A 24,560-nucleotide genomic window follows, 5' to 3' on the forward strand; every position below is an offset into this window, starting at 1 on the left:
TGTATCATCACAGCCACATGTAAAAGTTGTGGGTGGATGAGGGAGCAGATCACTCCTAGAAGGGTGCCTTATAGGGGGCACTTACTCATTTGGGATCAACCAGGAGACTAGGGTTTTTTGTTGGGATACAGGATTGGATACAGGGCTTTGTTTTTCAATTAGTGTATTGCTATTTGAATAGTTGGAGTAGTAGCCCTGTTCTGCCTCACTGAGAATGAGATAGGATTGAGCAATGCTATCCTTATCGGGGTAGATTTTCAAACCTGCGCGTGGGCATACATGTGCGCACTCTACCCGGTGCACACACATGTACACCCAATTTTATAACATCATATCTCTGATGTAACCGTCGTAAATAGTGGAAGGACAGGATCACTCAGGTCGCTGGAACAGCGGTTCCTCCGGTAGCAGTGCTGTAGTGAAAAGAACTGAGAGAATGAGTACAATAAGACATTCACAGAGTCTCCAGAATGGAGAAGCCCCGAGATAGGGAGAGCTGGCCCTCAAGGAGCGAGTACCAGATCCCTGGGAGCAGAGACTTGTTGGTAAGTACTCACGCAGCAGTTCCGCGTAGGAGATGGCACTGGCGCTGGAACAGAGGCAGGCCCTCGAGGAACGAGTACCTGGTTCCAGGGAAACAGCTCTGAGGAGTAGATGATAGTAGTACTCACAGATGGTGTCTATAGCCAAATTCTTCCAAGTAGAAGAGGAGATAGACACAGGCAGCGAGTCAGGGAACATGGGCCCTCGAGGAGCGAGTACCGTTTCCTGATAGTGACCTGAAAGAAGCAGAGAGGCCCCCGAGGAGCGAGTACCCCCGTTAGCAGAAAGAGTCCGATAGAAGTTTGGAGACAGAGTAGCTGGGTACAGAGAGCGAATCCCTTCCATAGGAAATCCCTTGCTAACTCAACAGCAAGCAATAAACAGTAGGCTTAAATATCCGGGCAGCGTGATGTCATCACAGGGGGACTCCCCTGAGGTTCGCACCATAGAGGAAATAAGAATGAGGGCCGCGCAGATAAAAAAAGATCTCATCTATGTATCTTGACCACAGTACTATTTGTTGAAACTTCTCAGATTATATTAAAAATATGTTTTCAAAATTGACAACATAATTGGATAAATCTGAGGCCTTAGTTGCCCCCATTGCTGTCCCATGGACCTGCAAAGTAAAATTCTGTGTTTTATGCCTTAAACTGTACTTTGTCATTCTAATACCTTGTTACCTATCCTTTCAGTACAATGACTACATTGAATATACAAAGGCCCTTCCACTGAATCCTGCTCCGAAATCTTTGGCATGAATTCTAATGCAGATATCACCAAAGATCAATCAGAGACTCAGCTGTTGTTTGACAACATTCTTCTTACTCAGGTATAGTTCATAAGACAAGAAGCATTTCTAGTGGGGATACAGATCTCATTTAGTACTCATTGTAGCCTGTTTACATATTTATTATAGGAAAACAAGGTCAATATTCAAAGCCGTTTAACCAGATAACTCACAAGTTATCCAGCTAGTTGAGAAATATTTGAATACTGAGCTACTTATACAGCTACATTTTAGTCAGATAAATCATTCGGCTACAAGAGGCACTCTGGGGGTGTTCCAGGGCAGGGTAAAGTTATTTGGCTAAGAGAGCCAATTTTCACTTCTAACCTGCTTTAGAGCAGGTCTAAAGTTAGCCGGCTTTGTGTGGCCAGATCATTTGTTACTGATATCTTCAAAGAAAAGTGCTGGAAGTGTAAGCTACCCACAGTTTACTTTTCCAGAGCTGCTGCTGTCATAGCAGCGTTGGAAGCATAAGCTGCGGCTAACTTACACTTCCAGTTCTTTTCTTATGAGAACAGCACTGGAAGCACCAGGAACAGGTAAGAGACACCTCACTCCTAGCAGGGGAGGGGGGGGGGGGGGGGGTACAAGTTGTTGCGAGTGGGGAAGGAAAGGGCGGGAGAGATCTTTTTTATTTTTTTTAAAGAAAACATTATTGGGGAATCAGGAGGTGGAGGGCAATGGGGTAGATTTTCAGAGTTACGTGTGGGTGTACATAAGCCCGCGCTACCTGGAGCGCATACATGTACGCCCGATTTTATAACATGCGCGTGCAGGCACACGCATGTTATAAAATTGGGGGTCAGCACACACAAGGGGGTGCACAATTGCGCCAAAATCGGGAGCAGCCTTGGAGGGAATTTCCCTATTCCCCCACCCCACCTTCCCTTCCCCTACCTTTTTCATGGGTTTTTTCTTGTTTTAAAACTTCAGCCTGGGGGCAGCCAACTGCCGGCGCGCGATCCCCAGCACAGGGGTCATCAGGAGCCTCTGACCCCACCCCGCCCCCTCCCCTTTTTGCAAGCCCCGGGACTTACGCGCGTCGCTGGACCTTTTGAAAGTAGGCCCGGCGCGCATAACCTTTTGAAAATCCGGCCCAATGTGTGACCCCAGAAATATTTATTTTATATTTGAGGTGGGGTTTTGGGGTGGTGAGGACTGCTCGGCCCAGCAGTGCTAGTTGCAGCATTGGAAAGGGAGTGGAGCTTGGGCCACAGGTCCACAGAGCATTTTTTTCTGTTTGTTTTACAATGCTACTTAACTGGACATCTTTGAAGATATCTGGCCACACAAGGCCGGATAAAAAACATCTAACTGGTTCTATTAAAAATCTCACCTTCTGTGTTTGAAGTTATCCATCTACATTTAGCCGGATAACTTTAGGCAAATATATTCAGAGGGAGAGATTGTTTCTGTTGCTGAACCATGTTTATGGAATAAGTTCCCAGATGTATTGAAGACTGAGAATTCTATTTGGATTGTAAACCATTGAAAGTTTTTCTGAGCAGGCTTTTGTTGGACATGACCTGATTTTAGTATTATGAATCCTGGATTGTGCTTTTTTGTTATTATATTTGTGTCTTATTGTAATATGTTTTCCTTTTATTATGTATGTGTTTTTGGTATTCATCCAGAACTGGTGATGGTGTGGGTTAAAAAAGTATTTTAAATAAATACACACCTGAGAAAAGTTATCCAGCTAACTTTAACTGGCTAAATTGTGCACTCACTGCTTATTTAATGTGGACCTCTATGTGTTGAACTGATTTGAAGACCATTTTTAAAAAAGCATCATAGACTTGGGTCCGGCAAAGTATTTTACCCATTTTGTAATGTGTGAGAAAACTTTTTTAAAATTTCATAAAGCCCTATTTTTATTTATCTGCCAGTTAATTTTTTTTTAACTCAGCAGTTTCCCTGTGCTCCTTTTGTACTTCCAGCTCGGATGGAACCAGGGCTGGGATCTGGTACCATGCACCTTCATTCACAACTACCTGGGAATATTTCCCTTTATTTTATTTCTTCTTCCCTCCCCTTCCCTACTAACAAAATCTCATCTGGTCATTACAGCAGCAGCCCTAAGCCAGGGGGGGTCATGCACCAGAGCTCCTTCCAGAACCCTGCAGTTTTGGACCCTAAATCATACCAGTAGTGTCACCCTTAAGGGATGATTACAACTCTCTCCTATCAGGGGCTGTGAACACTGCCTCTGCAGCATCCCCTGCCTCAGGGGAAGACCCAGTCTGGGAAGTGAATCAAGTATCCTCCACATGACCGTGCACAGCACTGCCACTGAATGCATGCTTGACACCAGAAGTTTAAATTCCTATCCTGGGCAATAAGCAGTGCGACAGTTACCTAAGTTGTATCATAATCCATCAAACTCAAACCTCATTTGATGCATGTTTTAGTAATTTTCCTTTTAGAACTAACCAGAGATATATTTATGAGGGGGCCCTGGGGGCTTGTGCCTCCTCCTATTTGGCTCAGCCCTCCTCCCCTGGCAGCAGAATCATATTACATCTAAGTCAGCCCTTAAAGGTGCAGCAGTTAGAAGGCCTGGAGGCACTGGAATCACTGCTACTCCATGATCCCCTGTGTCATTAAAAAGGCTATATTGCTGGGAAAGACCCACATAGGATGGGGTAAAGGAGGCTATAATAAGCTAAAAGGGCAAACTTTCAAGAAATGGAAAAGGGATCCGAATGAAGAAAACAGGAACAAGCATACGCACTGGCAAGTTAGATGCAAAAGCATTGATAAGGAAGGAAAAGAGAGAATTTGAAAAGAAGCTTGGCATGGAAGCAAAAATGTTGAGATTACTTACCTGATAATCTCCTTTTCCTTAGTGTATGCAGATGGACTCAAAACAAATGGGTATTGTGTGCTCGTGCTAGCAGTTGGAGACGGATCTGATGTCAGCACGGGTACATATACCCCCACAGGAAGTGAAGCAATTCAGTAATCTTCCTTGCAAAGCTGTAGCTGACCGATCGTTTAAATGAACAGGATTACCCTGACCAATTGATAGTAGCTGGAGACCGCCAGTGATCACAACCGGAAGGCGTCGACACCCGGCAGGGTGGAAGCCCTCTTATAAGCAAAACATGGCTTACAATGAGTCGGCGAATCCCCATGTATACCGGCAGCCGGTCGGGATGCTGAGTCCATCTGCATACACTAAGGAAAAGGAGATTATCAGGTAAGTAATCTCAACATTTCCTAGCGTGTAGCAGATGGACTCAAAACAAATGGGATGTACAAAAGCTACTCCCGGACTGGGTGGGAGGCTGCCCAAGGACCTTGTAGGATCCGCCCTCGCAAATGCTGTGTCCTCCCTGGCCTGGACGTCCAGATGGTAGAATCTGGAGAAGGTATGGAGGGAGGACCACGTAGCCGACTTTACATATCTCTGCCGGCAGGCGACAGCAGCTTAGCTTCTGCTCAAGAGGCCTGATTGTGCTCTGGTAAAATGGAGCCTTGACCTGTAGAGGCGGTTGGGTTTTCCCGCATCTATGTAGGCTGCCTTGATAACTTCTTTAATCCAGTGGGCGATGGTTGCCGTGAGGCCGCTTCCCCTTGCTTCTTCCTGCTGTGCAGGATGAACAGGTGGTCCGTCTTTCGTACTACTTCTGACATTTCCAGGTATCTGGACAGGCAGTCCTGCCGATGTTGAGATGGCGTAGCCTTCGACTTTCCTCCGACTATCTTCAAACCTTCCGTGGTAGGCAAGGATATGGTTTGGTTGAGGTGAAAGTGTGAGACCACCTTGGGTAAAAAGGATGGCACGTGCGAAGATGGATAGCCTCTGGAGTGATTCTGAGAAAATGGATCACGACAGGATAGTGCTTGTAGCTCTGAGATGCGGCGTGCGGAACACACAGCCAGCAAGAACACCATCTTCAAGGTTAGCAAATGGAGGGACAGGCCTTGAAGGGGCCCTGAATGCGGATCCCGCTAGAAATTCCAATACTAGGTTGAGGTTCCACAAAGGCACTGGCACTTCAGTGGCGGCGAATGTGTTTGACTCCTTTCAGGAAGCGTGAAACGTCTGGGTGTTTGGCAATGGAGTTGCCGTCACTCCTGGGCCCGTAGCAAGAAGGCGCTGCTACCTGAACCTTGATGGAGCTGAGGGACAGACCCTTCTGAAGTCCATCTTGTAGGAAGTCCAAATGATAGGAATCTTCGCGGTATGTGAATTGGTGCCGTGAGAGTCGCACCAGGCTTCAAAAACTCTCCAGATCCTGATATATGTTAGTGATGTGGAGAAGTTTGCGTGCTCGGAGGAGTGTATCTATAACCGGCTCCAAGTATCCCCTTTTCTTCAGTCGAGCCCTCTCAATGGCCAGACCGTAAGAGAGAATTGAGCCGGATTCCTCGTGAAGGATGGGACCTTGCCGCAGCAGGTCCCTGTGTGGAGGCAGGGGTAGAGGGTTCCCTACCAGTAGTCTTCTCATGTCTGCGTACCAGGTCTTCTTGGCCAGTCCGGGGCCACTAGAAGACTAGGCCTCTGTGTCTCTGAATCCTGTGTACAAACGGCGCCCAGCAGGGGCCATGGAGGAAAGGCGTATAGCAGGATTCCCCGAGGCCATGGCTTGTAACCAGGGCATCGATCCCCTGAGCCCGAGGATCTCACCTGCGGCTGAAATATCTGGGTACTTGAGCGTTGGATCTGTCTGCTAAGAGGTCCATGGCTGGCGTCCCCCATTGAATCCACAATCATCTGAAAGGCTGTAGGTGACAGCTGCCACTCCCCTGGGTTTAGGCTTTCTCTGCTGAGGAAGTCTGCTGTCGTGTTGTCCTTCCTGGCAATGTGGACGGCGGAGATGTCCTGGAGATTTGCTTCTGCCCAAATCATCAGGGGAGCTATTTCTAGGGACACTTGTTGGCTTCTGGTTCTGCCCTGACGATTGATGTATGCCACCATGGTGGCATTGTCTGACATCACTCTGACCGCTCTGTCGCGAAGTCTGTGGCAAATCGCAGGCACGCTAGCCTGCTGCCCGTGCCTCTAGTCTGTTTATGTTCCACCTCGACTCTTCTCTGGTTCACCGCCCTTGGGCAGTGAGTTCCTCGCAGTGTGCTCCCCATCCGTTCAGGCTAGCATCTGTGGCGAGCAGAATCCAGGTTGGGGGAGGACATTCTTAACCCCTGGCTTATGTGGCCGGGCTGCAACCACCACCGTAGTTGATACCGCACTCTGGCCGGTAGAGGTAGGCGTACGGTGAGTGCTGTGATCGTGGACGCCATCGAGATAGAAGGGCGTGTTTGTAACAGTCCTCATATGAGCCCGCGCCCATGGGACCACTTCCAGAGTGGATGCCATGAGGCCGAGGACCTGTAGGTAATCTTGAGCTGTGGGGCCCGGCTGGCGCTCAGCAGGGCCTGCAGATGACTCTGGAGTTTTGATTTTCTCTTGGAGGTCAGGCTGACCTTGTCTTCTCGGGGTGTCGAATAGGACCCCTAGGTATTCCAGTGACTGGGACGGTTGTAGGGAGCTCTTGTTTACGTTGACTACCCATCCGAGGCTTTCCAGAAGAGCTATAACTCTGTTGGTTGCCCGGTGGCTCTCCTCCAGTGACTTTGCCCTGATCAGCAATCGTCCAGGTAGGGATGGACGAGGATTCCTTCCTTCCTGAGTGCCGCCGCCACTACTACTATTACCTTGGTAAAGATCCGCGGCGCGGGTGGCTAACCCGAAGGGTAAAGCCTGGAACTGGAAGTGCTGATTCAGGACTTTGAAGCGTAAATAGCGCTGGTGATCCCGATGGATGGGGATATGCAGGTAGGCTTCCGACAGATCTAGGGTGGTGAGAAACTCCCCTGGCTGTACTGAATTCTTGACAGACCGTAGAGTTTCCATGCGAAGCTGGGGACCCGTAGGTGCGGTTGACTGACTTGAGGTCCAGGACGGGCCTGAAAGTGCCTCCTTCTTGGGTACTATGAAATAAATGGAATAATGCCCAGAAGTATCTCTTCCGCAGGTACTGGGATTATGGCTTTTAGGGCCAGGAGCCTCTGTAAGGTTACTTCTAGTGCCACTGCCTTGACCGGTGAGCAAGGAGATTCCACAAACTTGTTTGGTGGAAGCCGAAGGAAAATCCAGGTAATATCCTTTCCCGGTGTTACGCGTGGGCTCCGGTCAGGCGTCGTGAACACCACCCAGCAGGGTGGGCTCCAGGTGGAGAGAGACAGGAAGCTAGAAACAGTGTCAGGTTCCAGGCTGGGTCAGGGCAGGCAGCAAGTATCAGAGTCTGGGTTCAGGCTGGGTCAGGGCAGGCGGCAAGTAGCAGTGTCTAAGTACAGGCTGGGTCAGGGCAGGCGGCAAGTAGCAGTGTCTAAGTACAGGCTGGGTCAGGGCAGGCGGCAGTCAGCAGTGTCTGGGTCCAGGCTGGGTCAGGGCACAGTAAGCGGGGCAAGGCAGGTCAGAAGGCCCGTAGGCCACACACACACAGAAGGCCCGTAGGCCACACACCATAAGCGGAGCAAGGCAGGTCAGAAGGCCCATAGGCCACACACACACAGAAGGCCCGTAGGCCACACACCATAAGCGGAGCAAGACAGGTCAGAAGGCCCGTAGGCCACACACCATAAGCGGAGCAAGGCAGGTCAGAAGGCCCGTAGGCCACACACACACAGAAGGCCCGTAGGCCACACACCATAAGCGGAGCAAGGCAGGTCAGAAGGCCCGTAGGCCACACACACACAGAAGGCCCGTAGGCCACACACCATAAGCGGAGCAGGCAGGTCAGAAGGCCCGTAGGCCACACACACCCAGAAGGCCCGTAGGCCAGGTATGGAAATCAAGGAAGAAGGCCCAAAGGCCGCGCAAGGCAAGGCAAGGCCCGAAGGCCGCGCAAGGCAAGGCAAGGCAAGGAAAGGCCCGAAGGCCGCGCAAGGCAGGCTAGAGCAGGGAGCCCAGGTGAGCTCGATGCCGAAGCCCCGAGGCAACTGTCAGGCAGGGTTATAAGGGCACACCCAGAGCATAGAGTGGACATAGGAGATGGACTGGGCCTGTCAGGAGAGCCAGCACTAGAGGGACCCCTGGTGGTGAGGCGGTTAGCACAGCAGCCACAGCCGTAACAGACTGGGCCTGTCAGGAGAGCCAGCACTAGAGGGACCCTGGTGGTGAGGCGGGTAGCACAGCAGCACAGCCGTCACACCCGGTTGATGGCGAGGGACCCACTGGTCCGAAGTGATCTCGACCACCTGCGGTAGAAGAGGGTTAGCCTGCCCCCTATGGCTGCTACCCTTGGATGGGTCGGCTGATTGTCATTGTGGGTTACGGCCGGGGCCAGAACCCGGGCCGGTTCTCTTCTTGTTGTGCTTGGTCCGAAATGGCTGGTTCCTGGCCTGAGAACGAGGAGCTTGATAGCGAGTCCTGTAAGGGTTGAAGCGCTGAGAGTTTCTACCTCTGGATGGTCTAGAAACAGAACGCTGGCTCCTCCTTGACCTGTCTTCTGGTAGATGGGGTAATGGAGAGGCCCCTCATTTCGTAGCCCAGTTCTCGAAATCGCTGCTGAACAGTAAGGAACCCTTAAAGGGCATTCTTGTGAGTCGTGTCTTGGAGGACAAGTCGGCCGCCCAATGACGGAGCCAAAGCTGTCTTCTGGCTGCCACTGAAGAGGACACTCCCTTGGCTGCCGTACGTACAAGGTCGGAGGCTGCATCGGTGAGAAATGCGAGAGCTGATTCCATGTCTGCCCCTTGGGCGTTACTTCTCGCCTGTGATAAACAGGAACGCGTCACCACGGTGCAGCAGGTCGCGATTCGTAGGGACATGGCTGCCACCTCAAAGGTTTGTTTCAGAATGCTGTCCATGCGCCGGTCATGCGTATCTTTGAGGGCCGCTCCCCCCTCAACTGGAATGGTGGTGTGCTTCACTATTGCGTTAACCATGGCATCTATCTTGGGGCATGCTAGCAGCTCCTTGGACGCCGGATCCAGAGGGTACATGCCTGTCAAGGCCTGATCCCCTTTGAATGAGGCCTCCGGTGCCTTCCATTCCAGATCGATTAGCTGCTGTGCTGCTCGTAGGAGGGGAAAATGGTGAGCCGGCTGGCGCAGGCCCTCTAACAGGGGGTTCATTTTAGGGTCCCCTGGGGTATCCTGGCCCAGAATGGCCAGCTCCGATAGGCATTGCGAGACCAGGCCTGAAAGATCTTCTCTCTGAAAGAAGCGCCTCATGGTCCGATATGGCTCTATCTCCGAGGGAAGTTCACCCTCCTCGGGGGGTTCCTCACTTACCTGGGAGCAATCCGAATCCCCATAAGCGGGGCTGTCGGGTGGTGAGTGGCTGCGCCTAGGTCTCGAGGGTCCAGGGACCGGATCAGCCGGAACGGGGAGACCCATTCGAGGAGCAGACTGTATCTGGACAAAGGCGTGAATCCCCTTAAATAATTCCACCCAGGAAAGCGAAGCCGGATCTGGCCGTAGGGGCACCAGGTCTCTCGGGTTCCCTGGTTGCTCGCCGCGGCCCGCTAAGTCCGGTGTGCTCCCTGAGGAACCGCTGGGCTGGGGCCGGTCCTGTGCTGGAACTCCCATGGCCTCCTCACATTGGGCACAAAGTGAGTCTGCTTCCTCGCTCTGTGTAGCTCTGAGGTTGCATGCTGAGCAGAGGCTAAGAGCTTTCATGCTCGATTCTGGAGGTGCAGGCTCTGCGGCCGCATGGGATCTCTTATGCTCCATTCGCCTGAAATTCGGTATCGCCCAATGATGTGCGTTTAACAGCATGCGCCTAGAATGGGCGTTTTATGAAAGTGCGCCTATCCATGGGAGTCTTATAAACGTGCGCCTATCCACGGGCGTCTTATCAATGTGCGCCTACCCACGGGCGTCTTAGCAATGTGCGCCTCTCTACGGGCGTCTTAGCAATGTGCGCCTATCTACGGGCGACTTACAAATGTGCGAACAACGTGCACCTATCGCATGCGCTAACAACGTGCGCCTATCGCGTGCACTAACAATGTGCGCCTATCGGGTGCGCTAACAAGCGCCTATTGCGTGCGCTAATAACAAGCGCCTAGCGGTGAAGGAGAGTAGGCAGGCAGAATGGCGACCTCCTTGGCGTGCTGCCTCATAGGCAGGCCCAGCTATCCACACTTCCTCGGAGACCAAGTCAAGATATGTGCCTTACCTTGTCTTCAGCGCTTCCCGGCTGTGACCTGGGCGGTCTCCGGCTGCGGGGGGAGAGTACCTTCAACCGCCACACATAAGGAAGTGCGCCCGCTGCCTCTAGGCCGCTCCCGGCTCATCTCACTTGGGGGCCAAGCCGCGCCCAAGCCCTTCTCACTCGGGGGCCAATTCCACGCCGGGACCGAGGCTGCCTCTAGGCTGTGCCCAAACTCATCTCGCTCGGGGGCCAAGCCGCACCCGAGCCCTTCTCACTCGGGGGCTAGGTCCCTGCCGCGAACTGGCCACCGGACCGAGGCTCTTACCTCCGAAGGACCACGGAAGTCCGTTCGGGAAACTCAACTGGGTGAGTGACTTCCAGGTATCACCGCAGGAGTGCGGGGCTTGACTTCGATAGGTTTCTTCTAGTAATTTAGTCGTTAGAATTTGGACACACGCTCAGCGAGCGTGGGGTAGCTCCAAACTGCTTTGGAGACGGAAATTACTGAATTGCTTCACTTCCTGTGGGGGTATATGTACCCGTGCTTACGTCAGATCCGTCTCCAACTGCTAGCACGAGCACACAATACCCATTTGTTTTGAGTCCATCTGCTACACGCTAGGAAATTCATGATAAAAACTTTTTCAGGTACGTTCGAAGTTCAAAGCTTGCAAAGGAGTCCATTTGACCATTATATGATCAAGGGGTAAAAGGGGCACTTAGGGATGATAAAGCCATAGCAGAGGGACTAAATGAATTTTTTGCTTCAGTTTTCATTGAGGAAGATTTAAGAGAGATACCCATGCCAGAAATGATTTTCAAAGGTGATGATTCTGCAAGACTGAAATAAATCTTAGTGAAACTGGAAGATGTAATAGGGAAAATTGACAAACTAAAGAGTAGCAAATCACCTAGATCAGATGGTATACATCCCAGACTGCTGAAAAGACTGAAAACTGAAATTACAGACCTGATATTAGTAATTTGTAAAATATCATTAAAATCGTCTATGGTATTTGAAGACTGAAGGGTTGCTACTGTAATGCCAATTTTTAAAACAGGATCAAGGAGTGATCCAGGAAACTACAGACCAGTCTGACTTCTGAGTCATGCAAAATGGTAGAAACTATCATAAAGAACAAAATTGCTGAACAAATAGATAGTAGGGATGTGAATCGTTTTTTGACGATTTAAAATATCGTCCGATATATTTTAAATCGTCAAAAATCTTTAGAGGCGATATTTAATAGGAATTCCCCCGATTTATCGTCAAAAATCGTAAATCGGGGGAAGGGGGAGGGCGGGAAAACCGGCACACTAAAACATCCCTAAAACCCACCCTGACCCTTTAAAATAAATCCCCCACCCTCCCGACCCCCCCAAAATGTCTTAAATTACCTGGGGTCCAGGGGGGGGGGTCCCGTTGTGATCTTCCACTCTCGGGCGTCGGGCGCGTTGATAGAAAATGGCGCCGGCGCTACCTTTGCCCCTGTCATATGACAGGGCAAAGGTAGCGCCTGTTCCCCGACGTCACGAAGCGTCACGAGCGTAGGAGATTGCTCCCCGGACCCCCGCTGGACCCCAGGGACTTTTGGACAGCTTGGGGGGCCTCTGACCCCCACCAAGACTTGCCAAAAGTTCCAGCGGGGGTCTGGGAACGACCTCCATGCACTCGAATCGTGTTGCTTAAAATGGCGCCGGCCATATTGCCGTACAGCAAAAATGGCGCCGGCCCTACGGGCAACACGATTCGGGAGTGGCAGGAGATCGCTCCCGGACCCCCGCTGGACCCCCAGGGACTTTAGCCAGCTTGGGGGGGCCTCCTGACCCCCTCAAGACTTGCCAAAAGTCCAGCGGGGGTCAAGGAACGACCTCCTGCACTCGAATCGTGTTGCCGTACGGCCATATTGCCGTACAGCAGCTGTACGGCATATGGCCGGCCATATTGCCGTACAGCAAAATGGCGCCGGCCGTACGGCAACACGATTCGAGTGCAGGAGGTCGTTCCCGGACCCCCGCTGGACTTTTGGCAAGTCTTGTGGGGGTCAGGAGGCCCCCCCAAGCTGGCCAAAAGTCCCTGGGGGTCCAGCGGGGGTCCGGGAGCGATCTCCTGCGCTCGTGACGTCGGGGAACAGGAACCAAAATGGCGCCGGCGCTACCTTTGCCCTGTCATATGACAGAGTATCCAATCCTGGCAAATTTTTAGTATCACAAACCAATTAACTGCTAATACATATATTGTGACAACAATCCAATTCAGTAATCTTTATTAGTGAAAATTCATATAAAACATCCAACATTAATCCATAATACCCCACACAATAGATACTAACATTTTATAAAACATTACTTAGTTTTCATACATCACCCATCCAACATATATCACACATACATTCCACATTCAACCTCATAAAATCCATTTCCAAATTTTTAACCATTCAAATTAAACGTTAAATATAAATCTTTTTGATCAACAAATCCTCAAGTGTAGATACATTTCATTTTCAAGCAGAAAGAGTTATATTGCACACTGATTCTTGCGTTACAAGAACGTCAATCCTCTTGGGCTCCTTTTATTCTCTCAACATGTTTCGCCTTCTCTCAGGCTTCTTCAGGAGAGTTTTTTCAAACAATCTCCCACTGCTCATGTATCCAGCATCTATCAAATAGGGTTTTCTAAAAACATTTCCACAAAAATTCATAAATATTCAGTTTATACAATTTTCAAAAAACTGATTCTTTATAAAGTTTTCCAAATTACTACTGTACCTGCACGTCCCAAAAAAACTTGCCCAGACGTACAGATCAGCACTTCCCCGACTCTTGTTTTTAAAGCGTGTCAATTATTCAAAGCAAGCAGCACATCTCTCAAAGATATTTGGACTGAAAATAAAACAAATCGGAACAAATTCTAATGAAAAGCATTTCTTCCCCCAGGAGTTTACCAACATGCAAGGCAACCAAGGATCCTTACCTTCCTTCTATTAGGCAGAAAAACCGCCATCACCTCATTTCAAAAAAACGCCGCCATAGAATGAATCAAACGGAAGTAGACAAACTCTTCTTCTACAACCTTTTAAAAACACCACTACCACCACATCGGAGCTCAGCTTAAAGCTAACTCCGCCCCTGTAAATCAATCAATCACGTCACTCTTCCAAACCATTTGTCACCCCTTCGGTCCGGGCTACAAATCTTAGTAATTGATCCTTAGTGATTGGTTTGATTATGGCGGACTAAGGGGTGACAAATGGTTTGGAAGAGTGACGTGATTGATTGATTTACAGGGGCGGAGTTAGCTTTAAGCTGAGCTCCGATTGGTGTAGTGTGTTTTAAAAGGTTGTAGAAGAAGAGTTTGTCTACTTCCGTTTGATTCATTCTATGGCGGCGTTTTTTTGAAATGAGGTGATGGCGGTTTTTCTGCCTAATAGAAGGAAGGTAAGGATCCTTGGTTGCCTTGCATGTTGGTAAACTCCTGGGGGAAGAAATGCTTTTCATTAGAATTGTGTTCCGATTTGTTTTATTTTCAGTCCAAATATCTTTGAGAGATGTGCTGCTTGCTTTGAATAATTGACACGCTTTACCAAACAAGAGTCGGGGAAGTGCTGATCTGTACGTCTGGGCAAGTTTTTTTGGGACGTGCAGGGTACAGTAGTAATTTGGAAAACTTTATAAAGAATCAGTTTTTTGAAAATTGTATAAACTGAATATTTATGAATTTTTGTGGAAATTGTTTTTAGAAAACCCTATTTGATAGATGCTGGATACATGAGCAGTGGGAGATTGTTTGAAAAACTCTCCTGAAGAAGCCTGAGAGAAGGCGAAACATGTTGAGAGAATAAAGGAGCCCAGAGGATTGACGTCTTGTAACGCAAGAATCAGTTTGCAATATAACTCTTTCTGCTTGAAAAATGAAATGTATCTACACTTGAGGATTTGTTGATCAAAAAGATTTATATTTAACGTTTAATTTGAATGGTTAAAAATTTGGAAATGGATTTTATGAGGTTGAATGTGGAATGTATGTGTGATATATGTTGGATGGGTGATGTATGAAAACTAAGTAGTGTTTTATAAAATGTTAGTATCTATTGTGTGGGTATTATGGATAATGTTGGATGTTTTATCTCTGAATTTTCACTAATAAAGATTACTGAATTGGATTGTTGTCACAATATATGTATTAGCTGTCATATGACAGGGCAAAGGTAGCGCCGGCGCCATTTTCTATCAATGCGCCCGACACCCGAGAGTGGAAGATCACAACGGGACCCCCCCCACTGGACCCCAGGTAATTTAAGACATTTTGGGGGGGTTCGGGAGGGTGGGGGATTTATTTTAAAGGGTCGGGGTGGGTTTTAGGGATGTTTTAGTGTGCCGGTTTTCCCGCCCTCCCCCGATTTACGATTTACACGATATTTAAAAACACAAAACCGCGACGATCCGATTCCCTCCCCCCCCAGCCGAAATCGATCGTTAAGACGATCGATCACACGATACACATCTCTAATAGATAGGCATGGTTTAATAAGACAAAGCTAACATGAACTTAGCAGAGGGAAGTCTTGCCTCACCAATCTGCTACATTTTTTTGAGGATGTAAATAAACATGTGGATAAAGATGAGCCAGTTGAGACAGTGTGTCTGGATTTCCAGAAAGCATTTGTCAAAGTCCCTCATGAGAGACTTCTTAGGAAATTAAAAAGTATTGGGATGGGGGCAGTGTCCTATTGTGGATTGTAAACTGGTTAAAAGAAAACAGAGAGTAGGGCTAAATGGTAAATTTTCCAAATGGAGAAAGGTGAATAGTGTAATGCCCCAGGGATCTGTTCTGGGACCACTGCTTATTAATATATTTATAAATGACCTGGAAATAGGAACAATGAGTGAGGTAATCAAATTTGTCTAGTTGAGCCTTGTGGAGTGGTGAGCACAGAGGATTTGAAGTTTAAAGTGTAGTATTGTTGGAGTGTATCATGTATGTATAACTGGGGTATACTTTTGAAATAGGTCGCTTTTGAGCATCGGGCCAGGCGGGATGTGGCGTGGAGCCTGCTCTGCTCCACATTGTCCACTGATTTGTTGTCCTCCATTCCATTCCCAATTCTTCTTCCCATTCTTCCACTTCTCAGCAGATTCCTCATCACCTCTCCTTAATCAGTTACCCTCTCCTCTGTAGGCTCGGTTCACCTATCCTTTCACTGATTCTCACTCCTCATCAGCATGTTAGGCTTCCTTTCATTGGCAGAATAAGCTCACCTCTCAATTTTGTGATCCCCCCTCTTCCATAGGTTTGGGTCACTTCCCTACTCTGTACTATCTATCTGAGTCCAGGAACATTTTCTTTTTGTGGAACTGCTCCTGCCTCCCCATTCCCTGCAGCACTTCTCCTGGCACTCACAGATCCCAGGCTCCAGCCAATCCCATGCTTGCAGAATACACATAAAATACTCCGCCATCTCATGTCCTAAAGCCTAGCAGCTCAGCAGTCACTATCTTCCCAGTTCCAGAGCCACAGCTGCATATGGTGCTTCCTGCCCTTAGTCTGGAAACCCAAGAAATAACTGCCATCTCCAAAGGGAAAATGTTTTATTTATTTTTATGGACAATGAGATCAATTCACCTCCTTTCTCCCTCATTGCAAGCCCTGACCACAATCTCTCTCAGTACTGGAGCTCCCAGATTTTAAGAGAGATTTTGAGCCTATGATACCCCTCCCCCACCCCCCCCCCCCCCCCCCCCCGTGTTTTCTCTTAGCGTACCCTTTCCCTGCCCCTCCCCATGTCACCCCCATTTAATCCCCCCCTCCTCTAGTTTTATCTAGTTATTATTTATCTGTTACTGTTTCACTGTTCTTTGTAAAGGCCATGCCTATATATACATTAGTTGTAAGTTACTTGTAAACCGACATGATGTGCGAACGGTTGTCGGTATATAAAACCATCTAAATAAATAAATATCGCATGTCACCACAGCCTCCTCCGCCTTCCCTATTCTTCCAGTAAAATACTTTTTTCTCTGAGGACAAGCAGGATGGCAGTCCTTAGATGTGGGGACATCATCCAATGCAGCCCGGCCCAGTTCTTTAGTGTCAAACTTTCTAGAACCTTGTGCCTCACTGAGCATGCCCAGCATGCCAACATACTATATGCATCCATGAGGGAGCCCCTTCAGTCTCTTCTTTTCCACAGAGCTCACTGGTCATGTTTTCTAACCATCCTGCTTCTAGGCCTCTGTTTTTGGTTTCAGGATCTTTCATTGTGGAGCCCTGCATTCTTGTTCCATCTCCTGGTAGTTTCCTAAGGTAGATTTTTTGGTCATTTTTGTAAGTTTTCTTTCTCTTTTGGTACTGTATTGATGCACCATGGGTGCCCATCAGGCATTGATTCACCTGCTGCCATCAAGTTTGACCTTCCCTGCCTTGTTTTCTGGTCAGCCATTTCTGGCGAGTTCCAGCAATACCCTTGGTGTACCAGGATTGTATTAATCACTAACCCTCATTTATTTATTCCGAGTGTTTGTTCCGAGTGTTGCCTGTGTATGTGACCATGACCTCAAGAGGATGAATGTCTCGACTGGAGCTGATGCAGAAGCACTTCAGATACTAGCAGTCTGATCCATCCGCATTGAGGTTGGAGGCATCAACATTGATGGACAACAGAACTGCTCAAGCATCGGAGCGAATGGTTCTTATGCTATCAAGTATCACTGGAACTCTGAGGGACAGACCCTTGTCTGGCTCTTCCCAATCAATGAAGATGATGGGTTCCACCTCTTTGACACTGGCATCATGGAGGCATCAAGTGAAGACTAAGAAACATCAGCATGGGTCATCATTGGTGTGAGATGCTGGGAGTGGGAATGGTCTGGTAGCAGCTGAAACACTCTCTCACCCACCCCATCCCCCAAAGCAGTCCCGTGGAGAGAAGATCCAATCCATTTCAATGGCCCAGGAACCACGCCAGTTTCAAGCGTCCAGGTATCCTCCACCAAAATACCTTATGAGACTAGGACACTGGGCTTCTAAATGGCAGATGCAATTTAATGTGGACAAGTGCAAAGTAATGCATATAGAAAAAAATAATCCCAACTACAAGAACACGATGCTGGGTTCTGAGTTAGGAATCACCATCCAGGAAAAGAAGCTCAGAATCATTCTGGACAATACCTTGAAATCTTTGACTCAGTGTGCGGTGGCAATCAAAAAGGCAAATAGAATGTTAGGAATTATTTAGAAAGGAATAGAGAAAAAAACTGAAAATAACATAATGCCTTTGTATGGATCCATGGTGCAACAGTACCTTGAGTATTATGTGCAGTTCTGGTTACCCTATCTCAAAAAAGACATAGTGGACATAGAAAAGGTACAGAGAAGGGCAATAAAAATGTGGAAGGGCATGGAAAAAGGTCCCTTATGAAGAAAGGCTAAACAGATTATGGTTCTTTAGCTTAGAAAAGAGACTGAGAGGAGACAGGATTTAAATTTATAAAATTATGAGTTAGGTAAATGCATAAATAGGGAATGGTTATTTACTCTTTCAAACACCACTAGGACTACAAGACACTCCATAAAACTAGCAACTGGACAATTTAAAACTAATTGTAGGATGTATTTTTCACTCAATGCACAATCAAGATATGTTGCCTGAGGATGTGATCAATGCAACTAACATAGTAGGATTCAAGAGAGGATTGGACAAGTTCTTGAAGGAAAAGTCCATAAACCAGGGGTAGCCAACTCTGGTCCTCAAGATCCACAAACAGTCCAGGTTTTCAGAATATCCACAATGAATATTCATGATATAGGTTTGCATGCACTGCCTCCACTGTATGCAAATCTATCTCATGCATATTCACTGTGGATATCCTGAAAACCTGACCTGTTTATGGCTCTCAAGGACCAGAGTTGGCCACCCCTGCTATAAACAGTTATTAGCAAGGTAGACTTGGGAAAGCCAGCACTTATCCCTGGGGGTGTAATACAAGAAATAGATCAACTATTGGGGATCTAATGGGTACTTATGCCCTGGACTGGCCACTATCAGAGACGGAATGCTGGGCTCATTTTGTATGCTATGTTCTTTCCTTTTGATTCCCAAGAAGATGTGGCTACCCCTCTTGCTGCCTGTTGGTGTTGGCATTGGCCACCTTTGAGGAGGATTTGGAAAAAAACATTCAGCAAGGCACTGTAAGACCTCGGTGCTCCAACATTGAGGACATCAGGACTGGCACGAGGGAAAGTCAAGCCACTGTTCAAGTCCCTTCAGCTTCCCAGTGGTTTTGCACTGATGCCAGCATTGGTGCCAATGCTGGTTCCCAAAGGGGAATCAGGATCAATTTTAGCTGCCATGATGGAAATCTTCAGTCCTTCAGGAAAGGAAGCTTCCCTGAGGTGCTGGAGCTCCTCATGATCTAGACAAAAAGCAGACAAGTGCATCCATCTCTGAGGCCTTGTCTGTGTTCTCCTCACTGGCCTACCAGTCATGGTCTGATTCTGAACTATCCTAGTGATATGCTATAGATCAGATGATATCTCTGAAGAGGAGGAATCAAAGGGTCTCCCTCTGAGTCTTCTCCTCCCCCCAGAAACAAGATGCTGGACATCCTCCAATTTGTGGAACTCCCTATGGAGGTTGTGACAGTCCTAGTTCATGAGATGTTTCAGGAGATACAGATGAGAATGTTGGAGAACCAACTCTAAGTGGGAGAACCAACTCTATGTGGGCAAACTAATTCAGAAGGCTCCCAGTGCTGAAATGTAAGTAGCTACCACACCAATCTGTGGTAGTCAAATCCACTCTCAAGATGACCAAGAGGACTAGGCCCCACTACTCAGTTCCCCCAGTGAAGGAATATAGGACTCCGGACACTCTTGGGAGGAATGTTTTCAAGGAGCTATGCTAAATGCCTGCTTAGCCTCCTATCATCTCTTAATGGGCCTATATAAGTGGGACTTGCTGAAGCAGATTCAAGGGGTAGATGAAAACCTCTCTCAAAAGCAAGATGGCCCCCAGGGGATACAGTGCGGAAAACACATAGTCTATTTCTTGATGTTTTCAAAACTGTAGAGAAACTCTGCTGTGGGGATTGATGCCTGCAGACTTGCCTGGCTATGGGCCTCAAACTTCCCACCAGAAGTCCAGGGAAGACTTGCAGATGAGCCATGCTCTAGAGAGAATCTCTTCAGGGATAGAGCAAAGTAAGTGGTGGCTCAGATTTGTAAATACTGTGCAATGCTTTGTCAGCTCTCCATTGCTTCTTCAGACTCACCCTCCTCCTCCAGGAGGTATCCAAGGAGGCAGAGGAGGCATTTTTTCCAATCAAGGAGGTGCTACCTTCTGCCCCCTTGATTCTGGATGCAATAGACCCCACATGCCTGTCCAAAACAATAGCTGGCCCCTAAATCACAGTTAATTCTCCAGTCAACTCCTGAGACAGAGTTTTGACAGGAGCACAGAGAACATAGCCTGCATTTCCATACTAGATGCAGGCTGAGGTTTTATGTAAACCATTGGCTTCAGCATAAGAAGGTACATCTTCTTAAAATTAAGATTAAATGTATTGGGTCTTCCACCAAATTGGACCCTGAACCCAAGTTGGTGTCACTCACCACATCAGGAACACTTCAAAAAGAGCTCTTCTCCCTCTTAGAAACAAAAGTGATTGAGCTTGTTCTACTAAGGAAAAGAGGGCAGGAATTCTACTTCAAGTATTTTCTGATTCCAAAGAAAACATGGGGCTACTGTCCCATTCCAGACCTTAAGGACCTTTAACAAATTTCTGAAAAAGTTCAAGATGGTTTCACTGGGCACCTTAATTCCTTTTCTTCAAAACTGAGACTGGCTATGATCTCTCGATATTAAGGATTCCTCCATCACAGGAAATACCTCAGTTTGTTGTGGAAGACCATTGCCTCCAGTATTACATACTTCCCTTTGGCCTGGTATTAGCTCCACATGTCTTCACCAACTATCTTGCTGTGATGGTGGTACATCTATTCAAGCTGAGGGTGCATGTGTATCTTTATCTGGATAATTGGCTGGTCAAGACACATCACAGGCTAGGGATGTGAATCGTGTCCTCGATCGTCTTAACGATCGATTTCGGCTGGGAGGGGAGGGAATCGTATTGTTGCCGTTTGGGGGGGGTAAAATATCGTGAAAAAATCGTGAAAAATCGTGAAAAATCTAAAATCTAAAAATCGCAAAACCGGCACATTAAAACCCCCCTAAAACCCACCCCCGACCCTTTAAATTAAATCCCCCACCCTCCCGAACCCCCCCCAAATGAGTTAAATAACCTGCGGGTCCAGCGGCGGTCCGGAACGGCAGCGGTCCGGAACGGGCTCCTGCTCCTGAATCTTGTTGTCTTCAGCCGGCGGCCATTTTCCCAAAATGGCGCCGAAAAAATGGCGGCGGCATAGACGAACACGATTGGACGGCAGGAGGTCCTTCCGGACCCCCGCTGGACTTTTGGCAAGTCTCGTGGGGGTCAGGAGGCCCCCCACAAGCTGGCCAAAAGTTCCTGGAGGTCCAGCGGGGGTCAGGGAGCGATTTCCCGCCGCGAATCGTTTTCGTACGGAAAATGGCGCCGGCAGGAGATCGACTGCAGGAGGTCTTCAGCGAGGTTCCGGCGCCTCGCTGAACGACCTCCTGCAGTCGATCTCCTGCCGGCGCCATTTTCCGTACGAAAACGATTCGCGGCGGGGAAATCGCTCCCTGACCCCCAGCTGGACCTCCAGGAACTTTTGGCCAGCTTGTGGGGGGCCTCCTGACCCCCACGAGACTTGCCAAAAGTCCAGCGGGGGTCCGGAAGGACCTCCTGCCGTCCAATCGTGTTCGTCTATGGCCGCCGCCATTTTTCGGCGCCATTTTGGAAAATGGCGCCGGCTGAAGACAACAAGATTCAGGAGCAGGAGCCCGTTCCGGACCGCTGCCGTTCCGGACCGCCGCTGGACCCGCAGGTTATTTAACTCATTTGGGGGGGTTCGGGAGGGTGGGGGATTAATTTAAGGGTCGGGGGTGGGTTTTAGGGGGTTTTAGTGTGCCGGCTCACGATTCTAACGATTTATAACGATAAATCGTTAGAATCTCTATTGTATTGTGTTCCATAACGGTTTAAGACGATATTAAAATTATCGGACGATAATTTTAATCGTCCTAAAACGATTCACATCCCTATCACAGGCAGGTGCAACGGAATCAATGTGCAAGACTATCTGGATGTTGGAGTTACTAGGGTTCATCATCAACTACCCCAAATCCTACTTGAGCCTGTCATCTCAACAGCAGTTTACCAGAGCTGTACTAGACATGACTCAGGCAAGAGCCTTCCTTCCTCAGTAGAGGGCTATCACCTTGATATGTGCAGTGAAAAGGATTTAGATGAGTCAGCAGACATCAGCATGCAACATGTTGGGTCTTATGGCATCAACAGTACATATCACTCCCTTGGCATTTCTCATCAGGAGGAGAGCCCAATGGACCCTTAGATCTCAGTAGCTGCAGGCCACTCAGGATCTACGAGACAGCATCTGTGTCACACAGCTGCTCATGGAATCCCTTTCCTGATGGCTGGAGAATTTCAATCTGACCAATGGCATATCTTTCCAGATTTTTCCTGTAGAAATTGTCCTCACCAAGGATGCATCCAGCCTAGGTGGGGGAAGTAATATAGAGGGAGTTCTTCACACATGGTCTTTATTCTGCACAGGAAAAGCTTCATCAGGTAAACTTCTTGTAGTTAAGGGTGATCTGGTACATGTTAAGGGTTTCAAAGATCAGTCCTAGTCCAAAGAGACAACCAGGTTGCAATGTTCTACATCACAAGAAAGGAGACATGGGCTCATACCACCTTTGTCAGAGATTGTCCAGCTGTGGGACATGATCATCTCTCAAGGGATAGTTCTCAGAGTCATGTATCTGGAGGTGTGGAGAATATCCTTGTAGATAGATCGAATTGGATCCTGGAACCACACAAATGGTCTTGGACAGGGGAGTAAGCAAATCAGATTTTACACCAGTGGGGCATACATACCCTTGGTAAATCTGTTCACATCCCCTCAAAATAGAAAGGGTCTACTCTTCTGTTTCAGGAAAAAGGTATGGGACAAACTGACCTCAGAAGCCTTTGCCCACAATTGGGGCAAGGGCCATCTTCACAAATTACATCAGATATGTCTAGTTGCAAACACTCTGTTGAAGCTGAAAGAGGACATGGGGACCTTTCTGCTCATAGCCCCATTCTGGCCAAAAAAGATTTAGTTACCACTGCTCAGGGAAATACCAATCTGTAATGCCAATCTTGTCATTTGGCGTATTAAAATTAAAATATTACTTTTAGTTTTCAAGGTATTGTACTATGTAGTATCTTCCTACATTTATGCATCTTTAAAATTGTATGTTCCAACCCAGTTGTTATGATTTTAAGGAAAAAAAATTGCTGGCAGTCCCATCTGTTATGCATTTGCATGTGTGCAAAACCAGGGAGCAAATGTTCCCTGTTGCAGATTGGAATTTACTAGTTGTTGCCCCTCTGCCCGCAGCTGCTCCACGGACAGGGCCTTACCTTTTCTTCTGCGGCCTGGTCTGCCACTGAGCCATGCTGCCTCCTCCCTTTGCGGCCTGCTGCTGCACTGCAGGCCTGCCTGCGCGGTTGGAGCCATGCCTCAGACCGTCTTCAGGGGGAATCCCCCCCCCCCCCCCGCCAGGAATCTCCCTTCTTCGCGACCTGTGCCACCACTGGAGCTCCTCCTTCACTGCGGCCAGAGTGCTGCTGCCGACTCCTCTTCGTGGCAGGGAGCCGCCAATGCCGTCTCCTCTTCCTCGGGGCCAGTCCAGCCCCAGCGCTGCTCCTCTTCAGCGGCAGGAGTTGCCTCCGGCCTTCTTTCTTCATCTCAGTATTGCTGCAGGCCTTGGCTCCAGCCCCTGTGCTCCAGGGCTCCCTCTAGGGGCTGGCCGCGTGGCTCTTCTTCCTATTTAAAGGTACAGCACAGGAAGTTCCTCTTCAGCCCTCCTAGATAACGTCTTCAGGGCTCTTCCTGCTCCTGCCCTATAAAAGGGCACTGCTTCATTCCTTCAGGGCCTTCGGATGGATCAACACCCTCCAGAGTCCATCTTCAGATTCACACCATCTTCTTTGGATCAACATCCTCCAGAGAGTTCCATCCTCGGAGTTCCACTGTTCCAACGTGGTTATCTTCAAGCTCCTGTCCAGAAGACTTCGTCTTCAAGTCTTCTCTCTTCGTAATGTCTTCTTCGTGATGTCTTCGTCTGACGTCCAGGTCTCCCCTGTTGTCTACCTTCCTCGTGGTATGTTCCAGTCTCAGGCTTCCTTCCACAAGCCTCTGGATCCCTCGTCTATTCGTAGATGTCCCTGACGCTCCGATGTCTTGATGTCCTGACACACCGTGGTCCGCCTGTTCTGAGTCCCAGATGAGGACTCCTGGACATGGATGGCGTCCCAATGTCCTTCATCAGATGTTCATCCGTCTTCTTCTTCTACAAAGACTTCCTGATCCTACCTTAAGCAGAGGCCCATTCCTGCTGTCGTCCATCTCTTCAGATGTCCTGGTATTCTGATGTCAAGATGGCTTCTCTGAGGTACTACCCTCTGCGTACCTCTCTCTTCACTACTCCTCTTTATCCTGGAGAACATGTCAGCAGATCTTGGCGTTCCCTGGAATCTCCAGTCAGTCTATGCTTGATAGATTGGAATCTCTCCGTTGGACTTCAAGTGCTGCCCGACTCCTCTCTGACTGGTGCTTCTCCTACTCCTAGCGTGGTCCGCGACCAGCCTCTGGGTTGTGTAGGGCATGCAGCGGACAAGGTGGCCTGCGACCAGTCCTCAGCTGTGTAGGGCACCTTGAGGGATCGCACTCCCTAACTCCAAGAGCCTCGTCTCTTCTTCGTACTCGAGTGTCCCTCTTCATCCTCTCCAAGAGTTATCTCATCTTCATCTTCAAGTGTACACCTCTCCTTCATCCATGTCCAGGAGTCCTCATCTAGTCCAAGTTCCAGGAATTCTCCTTCTATGAACTCTGACTCTTAAGATCTCTGGTTCAGGAGTCCCCTGTCCCGGTTCCATTCTTCATGAGTTCGAACTGTGTCCAAGCTT

The 24,560-nt window shown here is 48.5% G+C and overlaps 1 protein-coding gene across 1 annotated transcript in view; it reads left to right on the forward strand.

Annotated features, from left to right (window-relative positions):
• Positions 1 to 24,560, forward strand: part of DNAH7 (dynein axonemal heavy chain 7) — a 724,465-nt gene that overhangs the window by 661,153 nt on the left and 38,752 nt on the right. Inside the window, 2 exon segments of the mRNA XM_029606081.1 lie at positions 1,239 to 1,287; positions 1,290 to 1,375. Coding sequence (XP_029461941.1) covers positions 1,239 to 1,287; positions 1,290 to 1,375 — 135 coding nt within the window.

Source organism: Rhinatrema bivittatum, chromosome 6 (genome assembly GCF_901001135.1).
Source record: "Rhinatrema bivittatum chromosome 6, aRhiBiv1.1, whole genome shotgun sequence".
Classification (NCBI taxonomy): Eukaryota; Metazoa; Chordata; class Amphibia; order Gymnophiona; family Rhinatrematidae; genus Rhinatrema; species Rhinatrema bivittatum.